Source organism: Nomascus leucogenys, chromosome 7b (assembly GCF_006542625.1).
Source record: "Nomascus leucogenys isolate Asia chromosome 7b, Asia_NLE_v1, whole genome shotgun sequence".
Taxonomy (NCBI): domain Eukaryota; kingdom Metazoa; phylum Chordata; class Mammalia; order Primates; family Hylobatidae; genus Nomascus; species Nomascus leucogenys.
In genome coordinates this window covers 14,210,073-14,230,218 of record NC_044387.1, presented here as the reverse complement: position 1 = coordinate 14,230,218, position 20,146 = coordinate 14,210,073, and the positions used below count along the sequence as shown (strand labels likewise).

The 20,146-nt window shown below is 44.1% G+C and overlaps 1 protein-coding gene across 20 annotated transcripts in view; it reads right to left on the bottom strand.

The window, feature by feature from the left end:
- Positions 1–19,217, bottom strand: part of RBFOX2 (RNA binding fox-1 homolog 2) — a 290,938-nt gene extending 271,721 nt beyond the window's left edge. For all 20 annotated transcript variants that reach the window (XR_004030927.1, XM_030815643.1, XM_030815639.1 and 17 more), the window contains exon 1: positions 18,827–19,217. Coding sequence is in view for 19 of the 20 variants with exons in the window: in XM_030815643.1 (XP_030671503.1) it covers positions 18,827–19,012 (186 nt within the window). In the remaining variant the exon portion in view is untranslated. The remainder of the gene's footprint in view (positions 1–18,826) is intronic.
- Between the last annotated feature and the right edge of the window lie 929 nt (positions 19,218–20,146).

Below are 20,146 nucleotides of genomic sequence, written 5' to 3'. Positions count from 1 at the left end.
TGGAGTACAGTGTTGCAATCATGGCTCACTGCAGCATCTGCCTCCTGGGCTCAAGAGGTCCACCCACCTCAGCCTACAGAGTAGCTGGGACTACAGGCACACACTACAATGCCCGTCTAAGTTTTGTTTTTTGTTGTTTTGTTTCTGTAAAGGCGGGGTTTCACCATGTTGCCCAGGCTAGTCTCAAATTCCTGGGTTCAAGTGACCCACCCGCCTTGGCCTCCCAAAGTGCTGGGATTACAGGCATGAGCCACTGTGCCCAGACAGAAAGGGCCCTCTTAACCAAATATTTTAATACAGTGTGATAACTGCTCAGACAGAGGTATTCACAGAGTATCTATTACCACAGAGCCACCTGCCACTACACTTTCACACATACTCTGTGAATATTTCCATCCAAGCAGTGTATTAAAATTATCTATGTACATATCCTCTGCAAATTTAAGTCACTGTGCAACTGAGTTTTAGGTTACCAGGTGGAATAAGAAAATACCATTTCCACTCCCCGGGTCGGCACTTCACCTTTCCTGTGCTGGTACTTCTTCCGCTCCTGTGTGCCACCATTTCCTAAAACCCATCTCTTCTAAGGTAAAGTCTACATCTCAGTGTGTGCTGCTGCCCTAGAGATGCTGGCCAAACCTCTAAATTGCCTGGGTACCTTCTCGGAGTCCTGAAACACTACTGAGACCCACATTATTCCTGCTGGGCAGAACGCAGGCAGTATAGTTCCCACCCCTCAGCAGCCACCAGCCCAGATCAATGGCTCTTATCAGGGACATGGAGTAACCTGAGCCCCTGCCAACCCATCTCTCAACTGCTAGGACAGGCGCTTTCTGCTATCAGGTTGCACAAATGCCTGGAAACTTTACACCGGGTGTGAAGGAAAAAGCAATAGGGGAAACAACACAGCATCTGGTGCCCTGCCGGCTTCCATTCACTACTTGGGAAAGGAACACCAACCTGTGTGACTCGGGCCACAGAGACTGGGCGGGCCTAATTCACCTACTGCAGAGCCTTGGGACCTCAAAGACGGTACGGTGAGATTAGAACTGAGTAGAGGTCGACATTCACCTAGAGAGTGAGACACAACCCCACTGGCCTCATTCTCATTCTCTGAACAGCTAGAATACTACCTCTTCTATAATATTCTCATGGAGAAAAAGGGCTATTGCAGAAGCCAACTCTGAAAGGCACATTTTATTTCATATCTTTAAATGTAGAAGTCTATGAAGATTAACTGTGCTAGAGTCAAGCCTAAGCTTGATATCATTAACTCCACATCTGAATCAGAATCCAATTACTGTTCAGTATACACACACACACACACACACACACACACACACACACACACACACGTGTGTTTATATTCTCTATTTGTTGAGCCAAATCTACTTACTTCCCATCAAGTCTCAGTTACGGAGAGGCCATATCCTAGGGAAGAAGAACATTCACTCAATCCTGGGGCTTTCCACAGACAGAGGGGTTAAGAGTAGCCAGCGGCAATTATGGCTGCTGAGATGGAACACCTATTAGAAACTAAACCTTCCTTTCTCACAATTCAACACAAAACTTACTTCACTGAACAGCATCCTGACAGCAGTGACACTCAACCAGGATAAACCTAGGCATCTGGGAAACATCTGGTATACAAGATGTCATCATGAATAAAACTCACACTGCAGTTAGATTCCACGTGCAATGACTCATGGCAGATCCTGAGTATAATTACTAACTCAATGACATATACGATAGCTGACCCACAATGTGCCCTACCAGTGCAAAAAAGACCAGGGGCAGCTGACTGGGGCACATGGAGAAACAAGGATACCTATCTTTCACTCAGACATCTCTAAAAGGTAGCACCATCAGGTATCTGCAGGGTATTCATGGGAAAGAACAGAGATGTAGATTAGGTCTCCAATCCTGGGATTTCATGATTCCATTAAAATGCAGAATCCTACTATATGAGGTCCTGTACTAATCAGTCACCTTTACAAGGGACATTTGGACATGGTTCTCTCAGTAGACCAGAATCTTAAGTCCAGAAAGCTAACAAATAGAAAAAAAAAATCTATAAACTGATATGAAATAATTTCCAAATAGAAAAGCAAAGCACAGTGCAGAATAGTACGCATCCTAATACTGTCAATGGAGTTTTTAAAAGAAATATTACGTAGGCACTATCTCTAGAAGGATACCCAGATAACTAACAATACTAGTTACTTCCAAAAAGATAAAATAGGCAGCTAGGAGAGGGAGAGATTTTTGACTCTTCTACATTTTGCATATTTTGAATCATTAACCATGTGAATATATATGCATTAAGAAAACGTAAAAGGAAGAAGAAAATACTCCATACAAGAAACTGTCGGAAAAAAATCACGCCAAGAAATAAAAAGACTAAGAAATGAAAGATTCTACTGAGCCTTAAAGGCAAAGTCTGAGTTTATTGTTTGTTGTCACATTCTCTCTCTGAGCCTGAGATACATTGTCCATAAAAATGAGTATACTGACTATTTTCCGTGACTAAAGCAGAGGGCTGGTACAGATAATTTCTAGATGCCTTCAGCTCTGATGATTCTATACTACCCACCATTATCAATCCACTGATTCATCTGTTGATCTAAATTAGAGATGGAATAACTTTGAGATGAAAAAAAGCCAACAAACAACAACAAACTATCATGCATACCACAACCATTATCCCAGCTCTACATGAATCAGCTGTCAGGTAACAGGTAAAATGTTTTCAACATTAAATATACGGCATGCCAAACCAATGAAATTCCTTTTGCTCCATTCCTCATCAGTCATACCCTTTCAGTCTTGAGAGCCATGAAAAGGCACTGGATAAAGAGCCGCAAGAGCTGAGTAAAAGCATCAGCTTTGCCACTTCCTAGTCATGAGGCTTAGAGAGGTATATTTTCAGCTGAAACATGGGAAGAATCATCACCTATCTTTCAGGATTGTTGAAGAGAATAAATAAGGGCCCGCATGAAAGCATTTTATAAACTGTAAAACATAACACGGAAGCTGGGTGCAGCTACTTGGAAGGCTAAGGTGGGAGAATCGCTTGAGGAGTTCAAGGCTGCAGTGAGCTATGATCCCACCACTGTACTCCAGCCTGAGTGACTAAGAATATCTCTTAAAAATAATAATAACATAAATGTAATTGTTGAGTATTACATGCAATTTTAGTCACCACGCTTCAAATCTGGAGGGTGACTATAGAAAAAGCAACACAAATTATTAAGAAGATTTTAAAAAATAGATTGTATAAGGGCTGATATATCTTTTTCAACAAACATTTATCAGTTCTTTTTTTTTTTTTTGAGACAGAGTCTCACTCTGTCACCCGGGCTGGAGTGCAGTGGCACAATCTTGGCTCACTGCAACCTCCGCCTCCCAAATTCAAGTGATTCTCCTGCCTCAACCACCCAGGTAGCTGGGATTACAGGTGTCCACCAGTACGCCCAGCAAATTTTTTTTATTTTTAGTAGAGATGGGGTTTCACCCTGTTGGCCAGGCTGGTCTCAAACTCCTGACCTCGTGATTCGCCCGCCTCGGCCTCCCAAAATGCTGGGATTACAGGCGTGAGCCACTGAGCCCGGCCTACTCAGTTCTTATTATATTATATCCTGGGCACAAGGTTACAAAAGTTAAGAGATTTTTCCTTAGCTGGGCATGGTGGCACATGCCTATGGTCTCACCTACTTGGGATGCTGAAGTAGAGGACTGCTTGAGCCCAGGAGTTCAAGGTTGCAGTGAGCTATGATAGCGCCACTGCACTCCAGCCTGGATGACAGAGTGAGACCCTCTAAAAGAAAAAGATTGTTCCTGCCTTTAAGGAAGAATTCAAAAAGCACTTGGGGACAAGAATAAGAAAACAGGACTGAGTAACAATAATAAAAATGGCTATTACATAATAGAATACCTACTACGTGTCAGGCCCCGAACTAAGCACATTACATACAGTATCTCTTTTTAATTCTTACACTAATCCTATAACATATTTCAAAGAAAGCTGAGGCTTAGATAGGTTAAGTCACCTAACCAAGATCCCACAGCTGTGAAGTGGAAATGCTGGTACACCACCTAAGGTTTGTCTGTCTTCAAGGCCATTCTATTTTTTTATAATCTCAGAGTGGTAAAACCTTCACTAAGCATCACACACACACACACAGGGAGAGAGAGAGAGGGAGGGAGGGAGGGAGAGAGAGAGAGAAACCACTAATGAAAAGTTTAATAGACCCTATTACATCTGAAAAATTAGCCTCTGATATAGTAAATGGAGAAAAGCAAGGAGCAAAAAATACACAGAGTATGCTAATGCTTGTGTCAAAAAGAGAGGAGGAGGGATAACAGACAAATTAGTAGCAGTGGTTACTTGTTTGGTAAAGGGGATAGGGACAGATAGGAAGCAGAAATGAAAAGGAGACATTTCATTACATATATATTTATGAATTTAGAGTTAGGAATTAACTTACAGGTAGGGAACCTGGGCGTAAATCCTGGTTTGGAAAACGCTACACAATAGTTCAGCATCACGACGTCTGCTTATGAAAAGTGGAGTGTGATAGGTTTTTTTTTTTAATGTGTTTAATTCTAATGTCCAAAGTTATTTAACTTTTTTTGGTGGGGGGCTGGGGCATGGGCAGGATGATACCTATTATCATTTCTTTTTTTCTTTTTTCTTTTTTTTTTTTTTAATTGAGACGGAGTCTCACTCTGTCGCCCAGGCTGGAGTGCAGTGGCGCAATCGTGGCTCACTGCAAGCTCCGCCTCCTGGGTTCACGCCATTCTCCTGCCTCAGCCTCTCCGAGTAGCTGCGACTACAGGCGCCCGCCACCACGTCCGGCTATTTTTTGTATTTTTAGTAGAGACGGGGTTTCACCATGGTCTCGATCTCCTGACCTCGTGATCCGCCCGCCTCCGCCTCCCAAAGTGCTGGGATTACAGGCGTGAGCCACAGCGCCCGGCCAATTTTTTAGGTTTCTTTAAGCTCTGGGATACCAAAGTATTTACTACTTGCTTCTAACACTGCAAAAAATAACCCATAGTAAAGCTAAAATCCAAAAGGGGTAAATGATACCTACACCAAACTCAAGAAAGTCAAATAAGGGATTCTTAAAATAAGCTTCTCAGGATTGAAAAGCAAAGCCTACTGAGTAACACTTATTTCACACCACTCCTACAGAGAGAAATGCAGAGTAAGCATAAAAGAAAATTGTGCATGCACACACGGATACGGGTTATCTATTAATCATAGCATTTTTATACCGCTAACAAAAATCACTAGAAGTCCCTGATAAGCGCCTCTCTGAAGGGTTACTACATGCACTTAACACACTTTAATGCTTTAGTCTGAAGGTAGGAAATGCCAAAGTTAACCAACTGATCTCCAACACTGTAAAACACAGCCAGCTCAGAGCTAAAATGCTGCTGCAAAAAGATCTATTCAGTATCACGACAAGCAGTTAAAGACTTTTAACAAAGCAGAGGGACAGATGTCTATAATGAGTAATGAACAGCACCTGGGAATGGAGAGGCACTAGCTAACAGAAAAATTAGTTTCTAAACCCAAATACAGACCTCTTGAGTATGACCAGCATTACCTCAAAGTCTTGGATGATATCAAAATTTGCCAATTTCTTATCAGCTTAATAAGAGTCATGAATGAAATTATGACTTCTAGTTCAAATATAACACAAAACACAGTAAAATCTTATGTAAGTATGTAACAAATGCAGACATATATGAAACGGACTGCTTAAGCAATAGCTTTATAGCAGTACTCTGCATTCTTTTAAACGAGGTGTGCATAGCATAAGACCAGGGTCAGACTTTCAGGACAAGTACTACCAACTCCCTGTAAGCTTCGCCAAAGGGGAGACTTCCTGAAGTTCCAACAAAGTCCTCAAACCCACTGTGCCAGCCACTAACAGTAACCATGTTCCTGGAAGCTTGTATATAAGAAGCAAACCAATGAGTTAAGCTTTGTGGATGTTGAGAGCCACCACAAAACATCTTTCAATTTTGCCAGTTTTCACTTTGAAATCACAGAACCCTACTATCTTATCCCCTAGAAACTAAGAAACAGCAGGTGAAATCTGTCAAAGCCACATATTCAGACTAATTAGGGGACAAGCCAGTCTGATTAGGGGATAGCGACCTCATTTGCAGATGCTTTTGCAGATGAAGGAGAAGCTGAATATGGAGAAATTTAATGGGGGAGGAGGGGCTAAAAAAAGATCTACAATTCCTGCCTTTTACCCGAAATTATTATCCACCCTCCCAAGAATTTTTGTGGACCACCGACCTGAAGAAGGAAAAGAAAGAAAAAAGGAGAAAACAAACTTTAGGCTGTAAGTGTGACTGTATAAAAATCCCTGAGAGGATGAATTATGAAACTAAACTCCATGCAACAGGGCTAACTATGTGGCTGCTTTTCCACTTGCCTAATGGCCCAAGACAAATAGAGCAGGGCCATCCAAGAGTCCCAACAACTTCCAGGAAAATGGAACCAACATCCTCCTGTCTCAGAACAAGCCACATACCCCCTGAAAGTAACCCCTAAGTGAAATCCATATAGATCTGCTTTGAAAATCACTCTGGCTGGCAACAGTTAAGGCCCACTCCTTCAAACAACTCCAATTTGTATGGGAAAAAGCTTCTTAAAAAAAAAAAAAAGCAATTGAAAGAAATTCCTATGAGCCTCTGTCCAAAAGTATTCCAACTCAAGCAATTGCTGCAGGCCACATTCAGACACCCCCAGTCTCCCCAGGCCCTGTCTGTAGTTCCTCTAGTTTTACTAACATAGCTTCTACCTCCACCCCAATCCCCAGAGCTAGGAGAGTCCCACGGCCACACCACCCATCCCTCATGATAAATCATGCTTTGCTTGTGGTATTTCCAGTTAGAATCTGACAAAACCAATGCAGCCAGAAAAAAAAAAAAAGATACATCGACAGTATGCCTCCTCAAAAACCACATGCCTGGAATAAAATATCCAATACCCAGTGCAAAATCTCTCTTCTTCAACAACGGAGAAACCAAGGAACCAGCCTATACATGGGAAAAATCCCACATACCAAGGTGTTATCTGGGGACCTAAGTCCCTAAAAAAACCCACGTCTTATGGTTGAACACACCCATGTGGAAGTCTAAACCTCAAAGGCTGTTTTCCAACCTTGGGAAAACAGGTTTTTAAGCAGTTATTCAATCATTATCATTTCACAATTCAAGAATGTCATCTACTTCATAAGTGGTATTTATCATCTGTCCTGTGCCTTGAATTTTTGGCAGAAATTTCTAGATGCCACGTAAGTGCAGGACATGTCGGAAGGAAGTGATATATTACAGGCTGCTCTCTCTCATTCCCTTCTCAGAATTCTCCTTATTCATTTAGAATAGAAAAGGCCAGAGGCACTATGAAGCATAATCATTTGCAGCTAAAGAGGCCCCTAATAACTGGCTGGAACAGGCAAGGATTATACAGGACCCCAAACCAGAAGCTGAAAGTGAAGTGGGAGGGGAGAACAACAGCCAGAGAGAATTCTTATAAAATACTTCTATGAATCTATTGCCAAGGCTGAGATTTAAAGGAACAGTATCAAATTTCCTTATTTTCAAGCATATCCAATATGAGTGATGTGAAAAATACCATGTATTGTGAAGTGTCTCCGCTTGGTATTTTCCCCAGATCCATAAAAACAAGCTATAGTGCCGGGCACGTGGCTCATGCCTGTAATCCCAGAACTTTGCAAGCCTAGGCGGGTGGATCATGATGTCAGGAGTTCGAGACCAGCCTGGCCAACATGGTGAAACCCTGTCTCTACTAAAAATACAAAAATTAGCTAGGCTTGGTGGTGGGTGCCTGCAAATCCCAGCTACTCGGGAGGCTGAGGCAGGAGAATCGTTTGAACCCAGGAGGCAGAGGTTGCAGTGAGCCGAGATCATGCCATGGCACTCCAGCCTGGGCAACGAGAGCAAAAACTCGGTCTCAAAAAAAAATAAAAAATAAAGCTATAGTATCTGACGAAATTCACTGGTTAAGAAGGGAAAGGTTAAGGTCCCTAGCTGATCAAATAGTTCTCACCCCAAATGGTGGTAATACATGTGAACTGCTACACTCCAGAATCCTGCAGCAGCACTGTAAAAAGGTAAATCAACAGCCTGCTCCAGTGAATTGGAACAGGTTGGCTCTAATTGCCCCTCTCACTTGTGTGGTTCCTCTTTTCTCCTTAACCACACTATCACAAAGGAGCTTTTTACACATACACACGTGCACTCAATTAATATCTGAGCACAGGAAACTAAATATCAGGTTGCCATGCCTACCCAACACATTCTGCAGTTAAATTCTACCCCAGCTTCTGTTTTCAGAGACCCCTCTCTCACCTTTAACCCTGATATCAATGAAAAGATCAGGTAACATTCACATATCACACAACATGCAGTCTTCACAGGGGATGGAAAGCAGACCAAGGGCCAGACCCCCCAGGGAAAATCTGGATGAACAATTAAAGCCATCTGCAGGCCCCAACTGAGAAACAGGAAGACAAAGTTCAATGTAACAAAAATGGACAGTTTCTTGACTACTTGGGTCCAGGCATGGTGCTTAATCCTACAGATTCCTAAGGATCTCACAGTCTGGTAAGCGTGGTGGGGCAGACATTCAATCAAGTATTAATCTAAAAAGTCCTTTAACAGAGCTATAGACATGATGTCTTGGAAGACAGCAGGAGTGTGGGAGACATGGGAATAGTCACCAAAGGCATGCAGGAGGAATCAATATCCAAACTCATTATTAAAGATTGAGCCTTACAAATGTGGGGATAGAAGAGATGAAGCAGAAACTTTGGGTAGAAGGAAAAGGAACAAAAGCACAGAGGTATTCATTAGCTGGGTGGCACCACATGCTCAGAAAGCTATAAGCCACTGGACATGGACTTGGAGGTGGAATGTGGAAACAGACGGAGCTTGAAAGTTACGCAGAAGTCAGGCCAAACAAGAGAATAGACAATCCTGAGAACAAACACAAGCTTTCAAAAGATTTTAAGCGAAGAGTAACAAATTGACTCTTTTATTTTATTTTTGAGTCTCACTCCGTCATCCAGGCTGAAGTGCAGTGGCTCCATCTCTGCTCATTGCAACCTCCACCTCCTGGGTTCAAACAATTCTCCTGCCTCAGCCTCCCAGGTAGCTGGGATTACAGGCATGAGCCACCACGCCCAGCTAATTTTTGTATTTTTAGTAGAAAAAGGGTTTCACCATGTTGGCCAGGCTGGTCTTGAACTTCTGACCTCAAGTCATCTGCCCGCCTCGGCCTCCCAAAGTGCTGGGATTACACCGCACCTGGCCAGATTGGCTCTTTTAGATAGATCACTGTGTTAGCAGTCTGGAGAGCGGGTTTGAAGAGACTGAAAAGGGACCACAAGAGACAACACAAGGGCATCCCAGCTCAATTTCCATAGACAAAATGAGAACAAAAAGTGCCACTTTTGAACCAACATATGTAACAAAACTTATAAAATTTGAAACACAACATTTTTACTGTTCCTGCATTCCATGTACCACTAAAACAGCCAGTGAATCTGTCACCCACCCTCCCAACAGAGATCCCACGGGTTCTAAGAAATCCACGTCCCCACTGCAGACACTGTGATACTGCAGCAGTCCTTTTACTCCTTAGCAAAGAATTGTCTCCCCTTCCTCTGACAAGAGAGACCACAATGACCCGGTTCATTCCACTCCTCCACCCTGGATAATGAGCAAATGAGGTTTCCCCTTTAACACACTGCTCATCTCTAGTAGTTCTCAACTCTGACACTTAATCAATCAGAAGCACGTTAACCACTCCATGCAGATTAAACAGTAAGCAGGAAGTTAGTGAGTGCTGTATAGCAAGATATAAGGAAAGCAAGAAATAAACATGTAGTGCTGGGTTCCTTGATAGGCACTTTAAAGAATCTCAGTTCTCATTATAGCGGTTTATAAGAGTATACATTAATTCTCCCAGTTCACAGATGTGTGAGCAGGAGCTCAGAGATGCTGAATAGCTCATTCCTTTGGTAAATGGAGAAGCCAGGATTGAAATCCCAATATGAGAAGCTCTAAATGGTGTTTCTTTACTACACCATATTTCAAGTATATATGGATAACAAATATGATTACATATTGAGGTTAGTAATAAAAATATCTCCCCTTTAAAAACAGAGAAGGGACTTATGGATAGGAAGAATCAATATCGTGAAAATGGCAATACTGCCCAAGGTAATTTATAGTTTCAATGCCATCCCCATCAAGCTACCAATGACTTTCTTCACAGAATTGGAAAAAACTACTTTAAAGTTCATATGGAACCAAAAAAAGAGCCCCGGCCATTGCCCAAGTCCAATCCTAAGCCAAAAGAACAAAGCTGGCTAGCAATGCCACTACTAGCCTGGAAGAGCAAATCCAAAAAAAAAAAAAAAAAAAAAAAAAAAGCTGAGCATCACACTACCTGACTTCAAACTATACTACAAGGCTACAGTAACCAAAACAGCATGGTACTGGTACCAAAACAGAGATATAGACCAATGGAACAGAACAGAGCCCTCAGAAATAATACCACACATCTACAACCACCTGATCTTTGACAAACCTGACAAAAAACAAGCAATGGGGAAAGGATTCCCTATTTAATAAATGGTGCTGGGAAAACTGGCTAGCCATATGCAGAAAGCTGAAACTGGATCCCTTCCTTACACCTTATACAAAAATTAATTCAAGATGGATTAAAGACTTAAATGTTAGACCTAAAACCATAAAAACCCTAGAAGAAAACCTAGGCAATACCATTCAGGACATAGGCATGGGCAAGGAGTTCATGACTAAAACACCAAAAGCAATGGCAACAAAAGCCAAAATTGACAAATGGGATCTAATTAAACTAAAGAGCTTCTGTACAGCAAAAGAAACTACCATCAGAGTGAACAGGCAACCTACAGAATGCGAGAAAATTTTTACAATCTACCTATCTGACAAAGGGCTAATATCTAGAATCTACAATGAACTCAAACAAATTTACAAGAAAAAATCAAACAATCCCACCAAAAAGTGGGCAAAGGATATGAACAGACACTTCTCAAAAGAAGACATTTATGCAGCCAATAGACACATGAAAAAATGTTCATCATCACTGGTCATCAGAGAAATGCAAATCAAAACCACAATGAGATACCATCTCACACCAGTTAGAATGGCAATCATTAAAAAGTCAGGAAACAACAGGTGCTGGAGAGGATGTGGAGAAATAGGAACACTTTTACACTGTTGGTGGGACTGTAAACTAGTTCAACCATTGTGGAAGACAGTGTGGCGATTCCTCAAGGATCTAGAATTAGAAATACCATTTGACCCAGCCATCCCATTACTGGGTATATACCCAAAGGAATATAAATCATGCTGCTATAAAGACACATGCACACGTATGTTTACTGCGGCACTATTCACAATAGCAAGGACTTGGAACCAACCCAAATGCCCACCAATGACAAACTGGATTAAGAAAATGTGGCACATATACACCATGGAATACTATGCAGCCATAAAAAAGGATGAGTTCATGTTCTTTGTAGGGACATGGCTGAAGCTGGAAACCATCATTCTGAGCAAACTATCACAAGGACAGAAAACCAAACATCGCATGTTCTCACTCATAGGTGGGAATTAAACAATGAGAACACTTGGACACAGGGTGGCGAACATCACACACCGGGGCCTGTCGTGGGGTGGGGGGAGAGGGGAGGGATAGCATTAGGAAATATACCTAATGTAAATGACAAGTTAATGGGTGCAGCCACACCAACATGGCACATGTATACATACCTGACAAACCCGCATGTTGTGCACACGTACCCTAGAACTTAAAGTATAATAAAAAATAAAAATAAAAACAGAGAAGGGACATATATCCTACGGTCTCAGATTAAGGGATCACTCACAAAAGTGACAAACGATCACAACTGGAATCTCCAAATGCTACTAAAAAAAAAAGGGTCACTTCTGAGCATTAGTGACCAAAAAATGTTCAGACTCAAATAATCAAAGCAATCTGGCTAACCTCCAGAGAAATATATCAAATCCTCCACACACTTTCGCCTCAGAGTCCCTAAGACAACATTTGAAAAAACTCATGGCTGACTGCTCATTCTCTTGAGTAAATGACTTCCCAAACTACTTTGCCCACCCAAATTACAGAAATGCATCCAGGATTCACATGGCAGTTCTGATCCGATTTGTCCCAATCCTGGCTCAAGCAGCTTTGCTACTTTCCTAACTAGATCAGCATCAGCCAATGGGTTTATTCAAGCTGATCTGTGATGGATTAGATAATGAAACCTTAGCCATGTAAGCTGCCTGCTTGTATTGGGGTTGTAGAGGAGAAGAATAAGAAACTCAATACTCCTAGGGGCCACCTAAAACACCAAATGCACTCACCATCCCTCACTCCATCTGTCTGCTCATGCTCCAATTACTGCCATTTCCTTCCAATCATGTCTGTGGTTCTTCCCTCCTGTCTTTGAAGGACGTGCACATTTGCCCCAGAATAAAGATGTTTACTATGCTTTACAAATGTATATCAACAAAAATTCAAAGAAATCTGCTTACTAAAATGACTGTCTTTTTCTACAAATTATTAAAGCCTGACATCAAACTGAAGGCCTGAGAGATGTTAAACTAGAGATTCACTAGCAACATTCTTGTTTATACAAAGTAGCATAACTCAATTTCTTTCTCAGCAGTCCTGTAATCTTGAGGCCTGTCTGCACCAGTCTGCTTTATAGCAAAATGAAAGTTAAATTTCTAGTTAGCTTCTGTTGTGTTCACATGTCAGTGTGGTAGTGAAAAAAAAAATGACAGAGTAGCTAGAAAATGGGAGGGAGCTGAGAGACAAATTCAACTCAAGGCTAATCTCTTGAGTCACCCTGAAGAATAATTCTACTTTGAAATCAGATCTGATTTTCTCCTTCTCAAATACATTTCCAGTTTTACATCTGCAGACTTCCTTGTGAGACATGGGGAAAAAAGCAACAAGTTTTACATGACTGTGCCTCAGTTTCTCCATCTACAATATTTACCACTCTGGTAGTGTTATGGGCTTAATGTCTGTGTCCCTCCAAATTTCATATGTTGAAGCCCTAACCCCAGTGTCATGGTATTTGGAGGTAGGACCTCTAGAATTAGCTTTAGATTGGGTCATGAGGGTGGGAACTATATGATAAATGAGTGCCCTTATAAGAAGGGGAAGAGACCACTGACTCTCTCTCCCCAAGAGCACAGACTAAGGAAAGGCCATGTGAACGCACAGCAAGAAGGCAGCTATCCACAAGCCAGGAGGTGGGTCCTCACCAGACATGAAATCTGCTGGCACCTTCATCTTGGACTTCCCAGCCTCCAAAACTGTGAGAAATAAATGTCTGTTGTTTAAGCCACCCAGTCTATGGTATTTTGCTGTGGCAGCCCAAGGACACTAGGACAGGGAGAGATGAAAAATTCAGTAATTTCAGTGAAATATTGTTCATGAAATTACTTGCAAGAAAAAAAAAGCATAATATTTTTATAACTCTTCTCAAATGGTAGCACCATGCTTAGTTTCAGCACCAAATACCAAATGAGGGTACAAAGAGACATCCATCTATGAGGAAATAAGCCCACAAATAAGCAAATGGGGAGATAAACTACTTCAATCAATACAGCATCTACAAAGCAACTTCAGGATATCTGGAACCCCTTCTCTGAAACCTGAAAGAAAGTCATCTTACTACTAGAATCAGCTGCTAATAGGAATAATTGCTGAACCCACTTGGCTAAACTGGATTTATGACTCTATGGTGAGAAGCGGTTACTTGGCCATATAATAATTATACCATATCAACATTTCACTGACACAAAGAATTTTGCTGAAAGCTGTAAGTAATAAGGTACATCTTACCTTATACAGCAGCTAAACTCTTAGAAAACTGCACAAAAATAAAATTTTTATGAATTAAATTGTTCACTAGAAAAGCTGACCAAAAGAATTCATTCCCCAGTACGTTGTATAGGCGTAAATTTCATACATATTAGACTTAAAGTGAAATGAACCTCTAATAGCCCTACATGTAACTCATTTAACTTCCCACCAACTTTGAGTACAGTATTTCCAAGTACTCTCTTTAACTACATTTCTCAAACTGTACATCAGCTTTCCAGTTGAGTTTGTCACTTCCCCCCTACTCTCTGGTTCACGTTTCTCTATTTCTATACTCTTTCCAGGGCTGCACTGACTCCTCTTCCACCTACATCAAGTTTCTGTATACTGCCTTTGAAAGCACCGACCCTTCCTCTCTTTCTCCTAGGGTTCCTTCTGAGCCTAAGGATTATAATAAAAGCATCACAGACTCTCTGGAGTTTCCTAAACTCCATTTTGGTAAGTGATGATTTACTCCAAAAGCTTAGTGGTACAACTTAACAAGATTCAACTTTGGAATCTAATGCTTAGCACTACAGCTCCATTTAGTAAGCAGCCTTGGGAATGACCCCAGTAAATGAACTTACTCTATAAAAAGGGGTTAATCCTTTGACACTCAAAGTGCCTGGAAAATCCTGTGATGATACCCTCACTCTGGAATTTCACAATTTTTCTTAACCCTTAACTATCTGTAAAAGGTAAATTTCAATTTCAATTTAACAGGCATTGAGCACTTACCAAGTACCCAAAACTGTTAGGTATTACGAAGGATAAATACAAAGGAAATATAGTTCCTATCTTTTAGAAGCTTACAATCTTAGCAGTGAAACAAAATAATAAAACAATTAAGGGACAATAAAAGATGACACGCAATTAAGCATCAATATACCAGGAGGCAAGAGTAGGATCTGAATGGTGTGAACTAAGCTGTCAGGGAAGGCTTCACAAAAGGAGCTAGAAAACGTGTTAAGAAAACAGGCCAGGTGCAGTGGCTCATGCCTGTAATCTCAGCACTTTGGGAGGCCAAGGCAGGTGGATCACCTGAGGTCAGGAGTTCGAGACCAGCCTGGCCAACATGGTGAAACCTCGTCTCTACTATAAATACAAAAATTAGCAGGGTGTGGTGGCACATGCCTGTAATCCCAGCTACTCAAGGAGGCTGAAGCACAAAAATTGCTTGAACCCAGGAGGCAGAGGTTGCAGTGAGCTGAGATCGAGCCATTGCACTCCAGCCTGGGCGACAGTGAGACTCCATCTCAAAAAAAAAAAAAAAGAAAAGAAAAGAAAAAAAAAAACGTGTACTTTAAGACAAACCCACATACCCAAAACACTGGCTACAATAAGATTTTTTTTATTTTTTTGAGACGGAGTTTTGCTCTTGTTGCCCAGCCTGGAGTGCAATGGCGCAACCTCGGTTCACTGCAACCTCCGCCTCCGGAGTTCAAGTGATTCTCCTGCCTCAGCCTCCCTAGTAGCTGGGATTACAGGCGCCTGCCACCATGCCTGGCTAATTTTTTGTATTTTTAGTAGAGGTGGGTTTCACTATGTTGGCCAGGCTGGTCTCGAACTCCTGACCTCAGGCGATCCACCTGCCTCAGCCTCCCAAAGTGCTGGGATTACAGGCGTGAGCCACTACGCCCGGCTAAGATTTTTAAAGTATGTATTTATATAGGGCCTATAGATATTTCTAAACCACTGATACCATCTCCTAAGACTACCTGCCTCTGCTCACTCTGCTCCAGCTATTAATACATTGGTCTCCTGTTTCCAAACAAACCAAGCAGTCTTCTTTCTCAATGCCTGTGCACCCTCACCTCCTCTACCTGAACGCTCTTTCCGAAAGCATCCGAATGGCCCATTACCTCACTTCACTCACAGGCCATCTATCAGAAAGCCCTTCCATAACCATCTTCATTCTCTCCCTTTCCATCTCTCCCTTTCCCTGCTTTATTTTTCTTTTTAGCCCTTATCACCACACAATTATAGTTGTTGATTTGTTAGATGTCTCTTCCCATTCAATATTAGTTCCATGACAGCAAGGGTTTTTTCTTCTTGTTCACTATTATATCTCTTAGGGTTAAAACAGTGCCTGGGATGTAGCAGCTGCCCAATAAATGTTAGTTCAATGAATAAACATTAAGTATATTCATGTAATACTCTCACACTTCTTTAAAAATGCACACTTCTTTAAAAAAAACTTTTCACCCATTTGTCTCCCCACATAGATTGCATGCACCTTAAGGACAGTGAACTGGACTTATATCTTTTAGAAGGTAACTTAGAAATCGGCCAGGTGTGGTGGCTCACACCTGTAATCCCAGCACTCTGGGAGGCTGAGGCGGGCGGATCACGAGGGAAATCATCTTGTACACATACTTTATTTTACAGCTCAGGAAAACAGAGGCCCCAAAATGAAAGACTTCTGCAGAACCATTCAGCTAGTTGAAGGCAGGGCCTAAATCAATGATGATTTGAATACCTGTATGACACAGAGGAATGGACCTACAACAATGGGAATGTATAGAAGTCCGGGTGTGGTGGCTCACACCTGTAATCCCAACATTTTGGGAGGCTGAGGTGGGTGAATCACCTGAGGTCAGGAGTTCGAGACCAGCCTGGCCAACATGGTGAAACCCCCTCTCTACTAAAAATAAGAAAAATTAGCTGGGCGTGGTGGCAGACGCCTGTAATCCCATCTACTCAGGAAGCTGAAGCAGGAGAATCGCTTGAACCCAGAGGTGGAGGTGGAGGTTGCAGTGAGCCGAGATCGTGCCATTGCCCTCCAGCCTGGGCAAAAAAAAAAAAAAGAGAGAGAACGTGTAAAAAGAAAATAAACAAAGAACATCCACAAATACACAAAGTGAAAAAAGGATTCTCAGAGGGATAGTTCTCAGCTGCCAATCTGTACCCCCAAGGACCTAACCACTCTTTCCTCTGCACACCCCTGCGAAGTCCCTACACACTGCTCCATTTCCAAATATCACTATCTTTAGCCTATTTGAAGGCAACCAGCAGATAATAGGCCCCAGGAGTAAATGAGGGAAAGGGACGGGGGTCTCGCTATTAACTATGATTGACAGAAATGATAAACGAATACACACAGACATATATATATATATATATATATATATATATACACACACACACACACCAAGTAGAACCTGCTCACCAGCACCTACATCCAGTTTTCCCTCCTTACCATCCAATATTAGCTCACCTCACCTGAAGTCTCCCACATTCCTGTCTTTTTTGCCATGGCCCTGAGCTTTTACTTCTCACAATCCCTCTGCCTGACAGAGTTCTAATAGAAAATAAAAGCAGGCAAACAAAACAAAAGAATTCAAAAATAAACACCAAGAGGGTCACTTTACCTAAATCAACAGAAGTAACAGGGTAAACTCTGCAAAGGAGACCAAGAAGCATACAACAAACACGCTAGGCTTAAGTACAGCTCCGTCCCTAACACAGGAAGTCAGGCAGAGGCTTGAAAAGCAGGGAGCAGAGCACAGGAAGTCTTTTAGCACTGCAGAGATTTCCAAGAGTGGTGTAATGGAGACAGCACAGGAATAGGAATTAGAAGACCAGGCTTCTAGTTCTAGTTTTACTATTAGCTAACTGGGTGGCCTTACCCAAGTCACTCATCCTCTCTGGACTTCTGATTCCCCATCTATAAAATAAGGTGGTTAAAACAAGCTGGGACTTGAATCCCCTCCAAAAAAAAAAAAAAACAAAGATGAAAACTATCGACTCTCCTCCACCAAAAAGTGCACATCACCTATTATGAGTAAGAATCTTCCAAGTCTGTCCAGGTTAAGAACCCCTGGAAAGGATGATGTCTAGTCCTCCTACTATCCCTCTAACATCCTATGACTCTGAAAGAACCAGGCACATGTCTGCACAATTGTTGGTAGGTGAGACTCATCATTTCATAGCAGCATTTTCTGGGCAAAGACCAAATCGTAAAACCTACAAAGGTTTCAAGGTCTTCTTCAAAACTATGAAGTCAGCTGACATCATCAATACCTTTCCCATTCCCTACCCAAATTAACCACCTTTATCTTTCAATCCAGAAGTGAGAATCCACTCTTCTAACAGCCCTATAATTTTTTTTATAGCCCAGGACATTAAAGAGCTATTTTGTGTCCTGATGATGTAGAATGCAATTGGCAAAGAACAGGAGGGACATGTCTAGTGTCTCCCTTCAGACTCATTAGTATGCTCCACAAAGTTAATGAGACTGAGCACCACCGTGTCCCCACAACATTACCAAACTCCTTGTACTTCTCACACTCTCTGTGTGATTTAACCCACAATCTCAGCCACATCCCCTCGGGGCTCTCTCGAGGAGTTTTCTTGCTTTTCACTCCTCTCATTGAAATGCCACTTCTCTTCCCCATCCCAGCGTGTGCCCAGGGCTGCCAAAAGGTACTCCGTCTTCTTGGGAGGTTTCCCACCAGATCCTCTTTTCCTCGACTCAGTCCAGAGAACCCAGGATTTCCCGGCTTCCACTCCACCCTAAGGCACTAAGGAAGGATTTGAAGAAATGGCATCCATCTCAACCATGTTCGATTTCCCCCCAAAACCTATCCACTCGTCGTGCCTCCTGGCCCCTCTGGAATCAGGACCCTCTCGGGCACACCAGGTTCAGTCCTGCAACCTTCGTTCCTAGCCCGAGCTCGCCCCACCTTCCAACCAGGCCGCGACTGGCCCCCCAGCCCACCTCCAACCCAGGACCCCCCGAGGCCCTCCCTCTCTCCAAACCGGGGAGCCCGGGGTCGACCCTCACGCCCATCCCCCGCAATAACTGGGCGCCCCATCCCGCGCGATCACCTGCATCCCGCCGCCACCGTCGGCCGCCGCCTCCTCAGTGCGCGGCCGCTTGCTCAGGCCGGGATCGGCTCCGTCTCCTCCCGCTCCGGGCACCGGCAGCTCCAGCTCGGACTCCCGCTTCATGCCCCGGGCGGCGGCGCCGGGCCCGAGCTGAGGCGGCTGCTGCGGCTGGGCGCCCTCCGCCATCCGCCCGCGCCCCCCTCGCCTCCGGGAGCCGGGCGACCCGCGACAGGCCACCTCCCCCTGTGCCTCGGCCCCGACTGTCGCGACAGGCGGGCGCGCGCCTGCCCCCGCCCCCCGCGTGCGTGCGTGCGTGCGCGCGCGCGGACTCCGCTCCCCTCTGCGGCTCGCGCCCGCTGCTCCTCGCCTGGCCGCTCGCTCGCCCGACCGCCCGCCGGGTTGTCGGCGCGGGGCCGCTGGCGGGTCGCGATGAGCACTCGCTCGCGCCCCCGCACGCACACGCGACACCCAGCCCGGCCCGCCGCGCCGCCCCGCCCCGCCTCTCGCACTCCTGGAGCTCGCCCGCCGGCCGCGCTGGCTCACACTCTCCTTCACAGCACGCCGGCCGAGGGAGGAAGGGGGCGGTCCGGGCTCCCGAGGCGTGGGGAGGGCTGTTTATTTTGGAGGGGAGGAGGGGCGCGAGGCAGGAACGAGCTGACTGGCCGGGATCCTCCGACCCGCCACTGTGGCAGCACCGGGAAGGCGGGGAGAGAGAAAGAGGGAGGGAGTGACCGGGATGTAGGACTTCAGCCCGCGCGGGCTACGGCGAGGGGGGCGGTGGCGGCCCGTGGAGGGGGCGGGGCCAGGCCCCCTCGGCAATCTCCGTCGCCTCCTCGCTGGCTGCCGGAGGGAGGCCGGGAAGCGATCGGGGAAGCTCGGGAATCTCCGGCACGGGCCCGGGATTGTCCTGGAGGCTCAGCGCGTAGGGGGCGGGGTCTGTCTCCTTTCTGGACGGGGCCGTATCCTGGAGCAGGCGGGGCTTGAGAGACCCGAGGGCCAGGGAGTGGCTCCTGCTTGCGGGACTGGTTGTACAGAGTTACGTCCTGAGTTTACCCGCCTGAGCACCTTGGTTCCCGGAGAGGGAATGGGCACTCTGTGAGAGACAGGCTATTTGCCTGCTACCCTTCCCGCAAAAGAAAAAAGGTCTCGAGTTGGAAGGTCGAGGAATGAAGCCACCCCTCTATGGTTCACCCCAGTTCTGAGAGCTTTTACTCTAACATAACTCACATTCCTAATGAAGTTAGTAATAATACCCGATGTTTGTAACAGCTTTAGGGTTTGCACAATGCATCCACAGACCCGTTTCAAACTGGTGATATG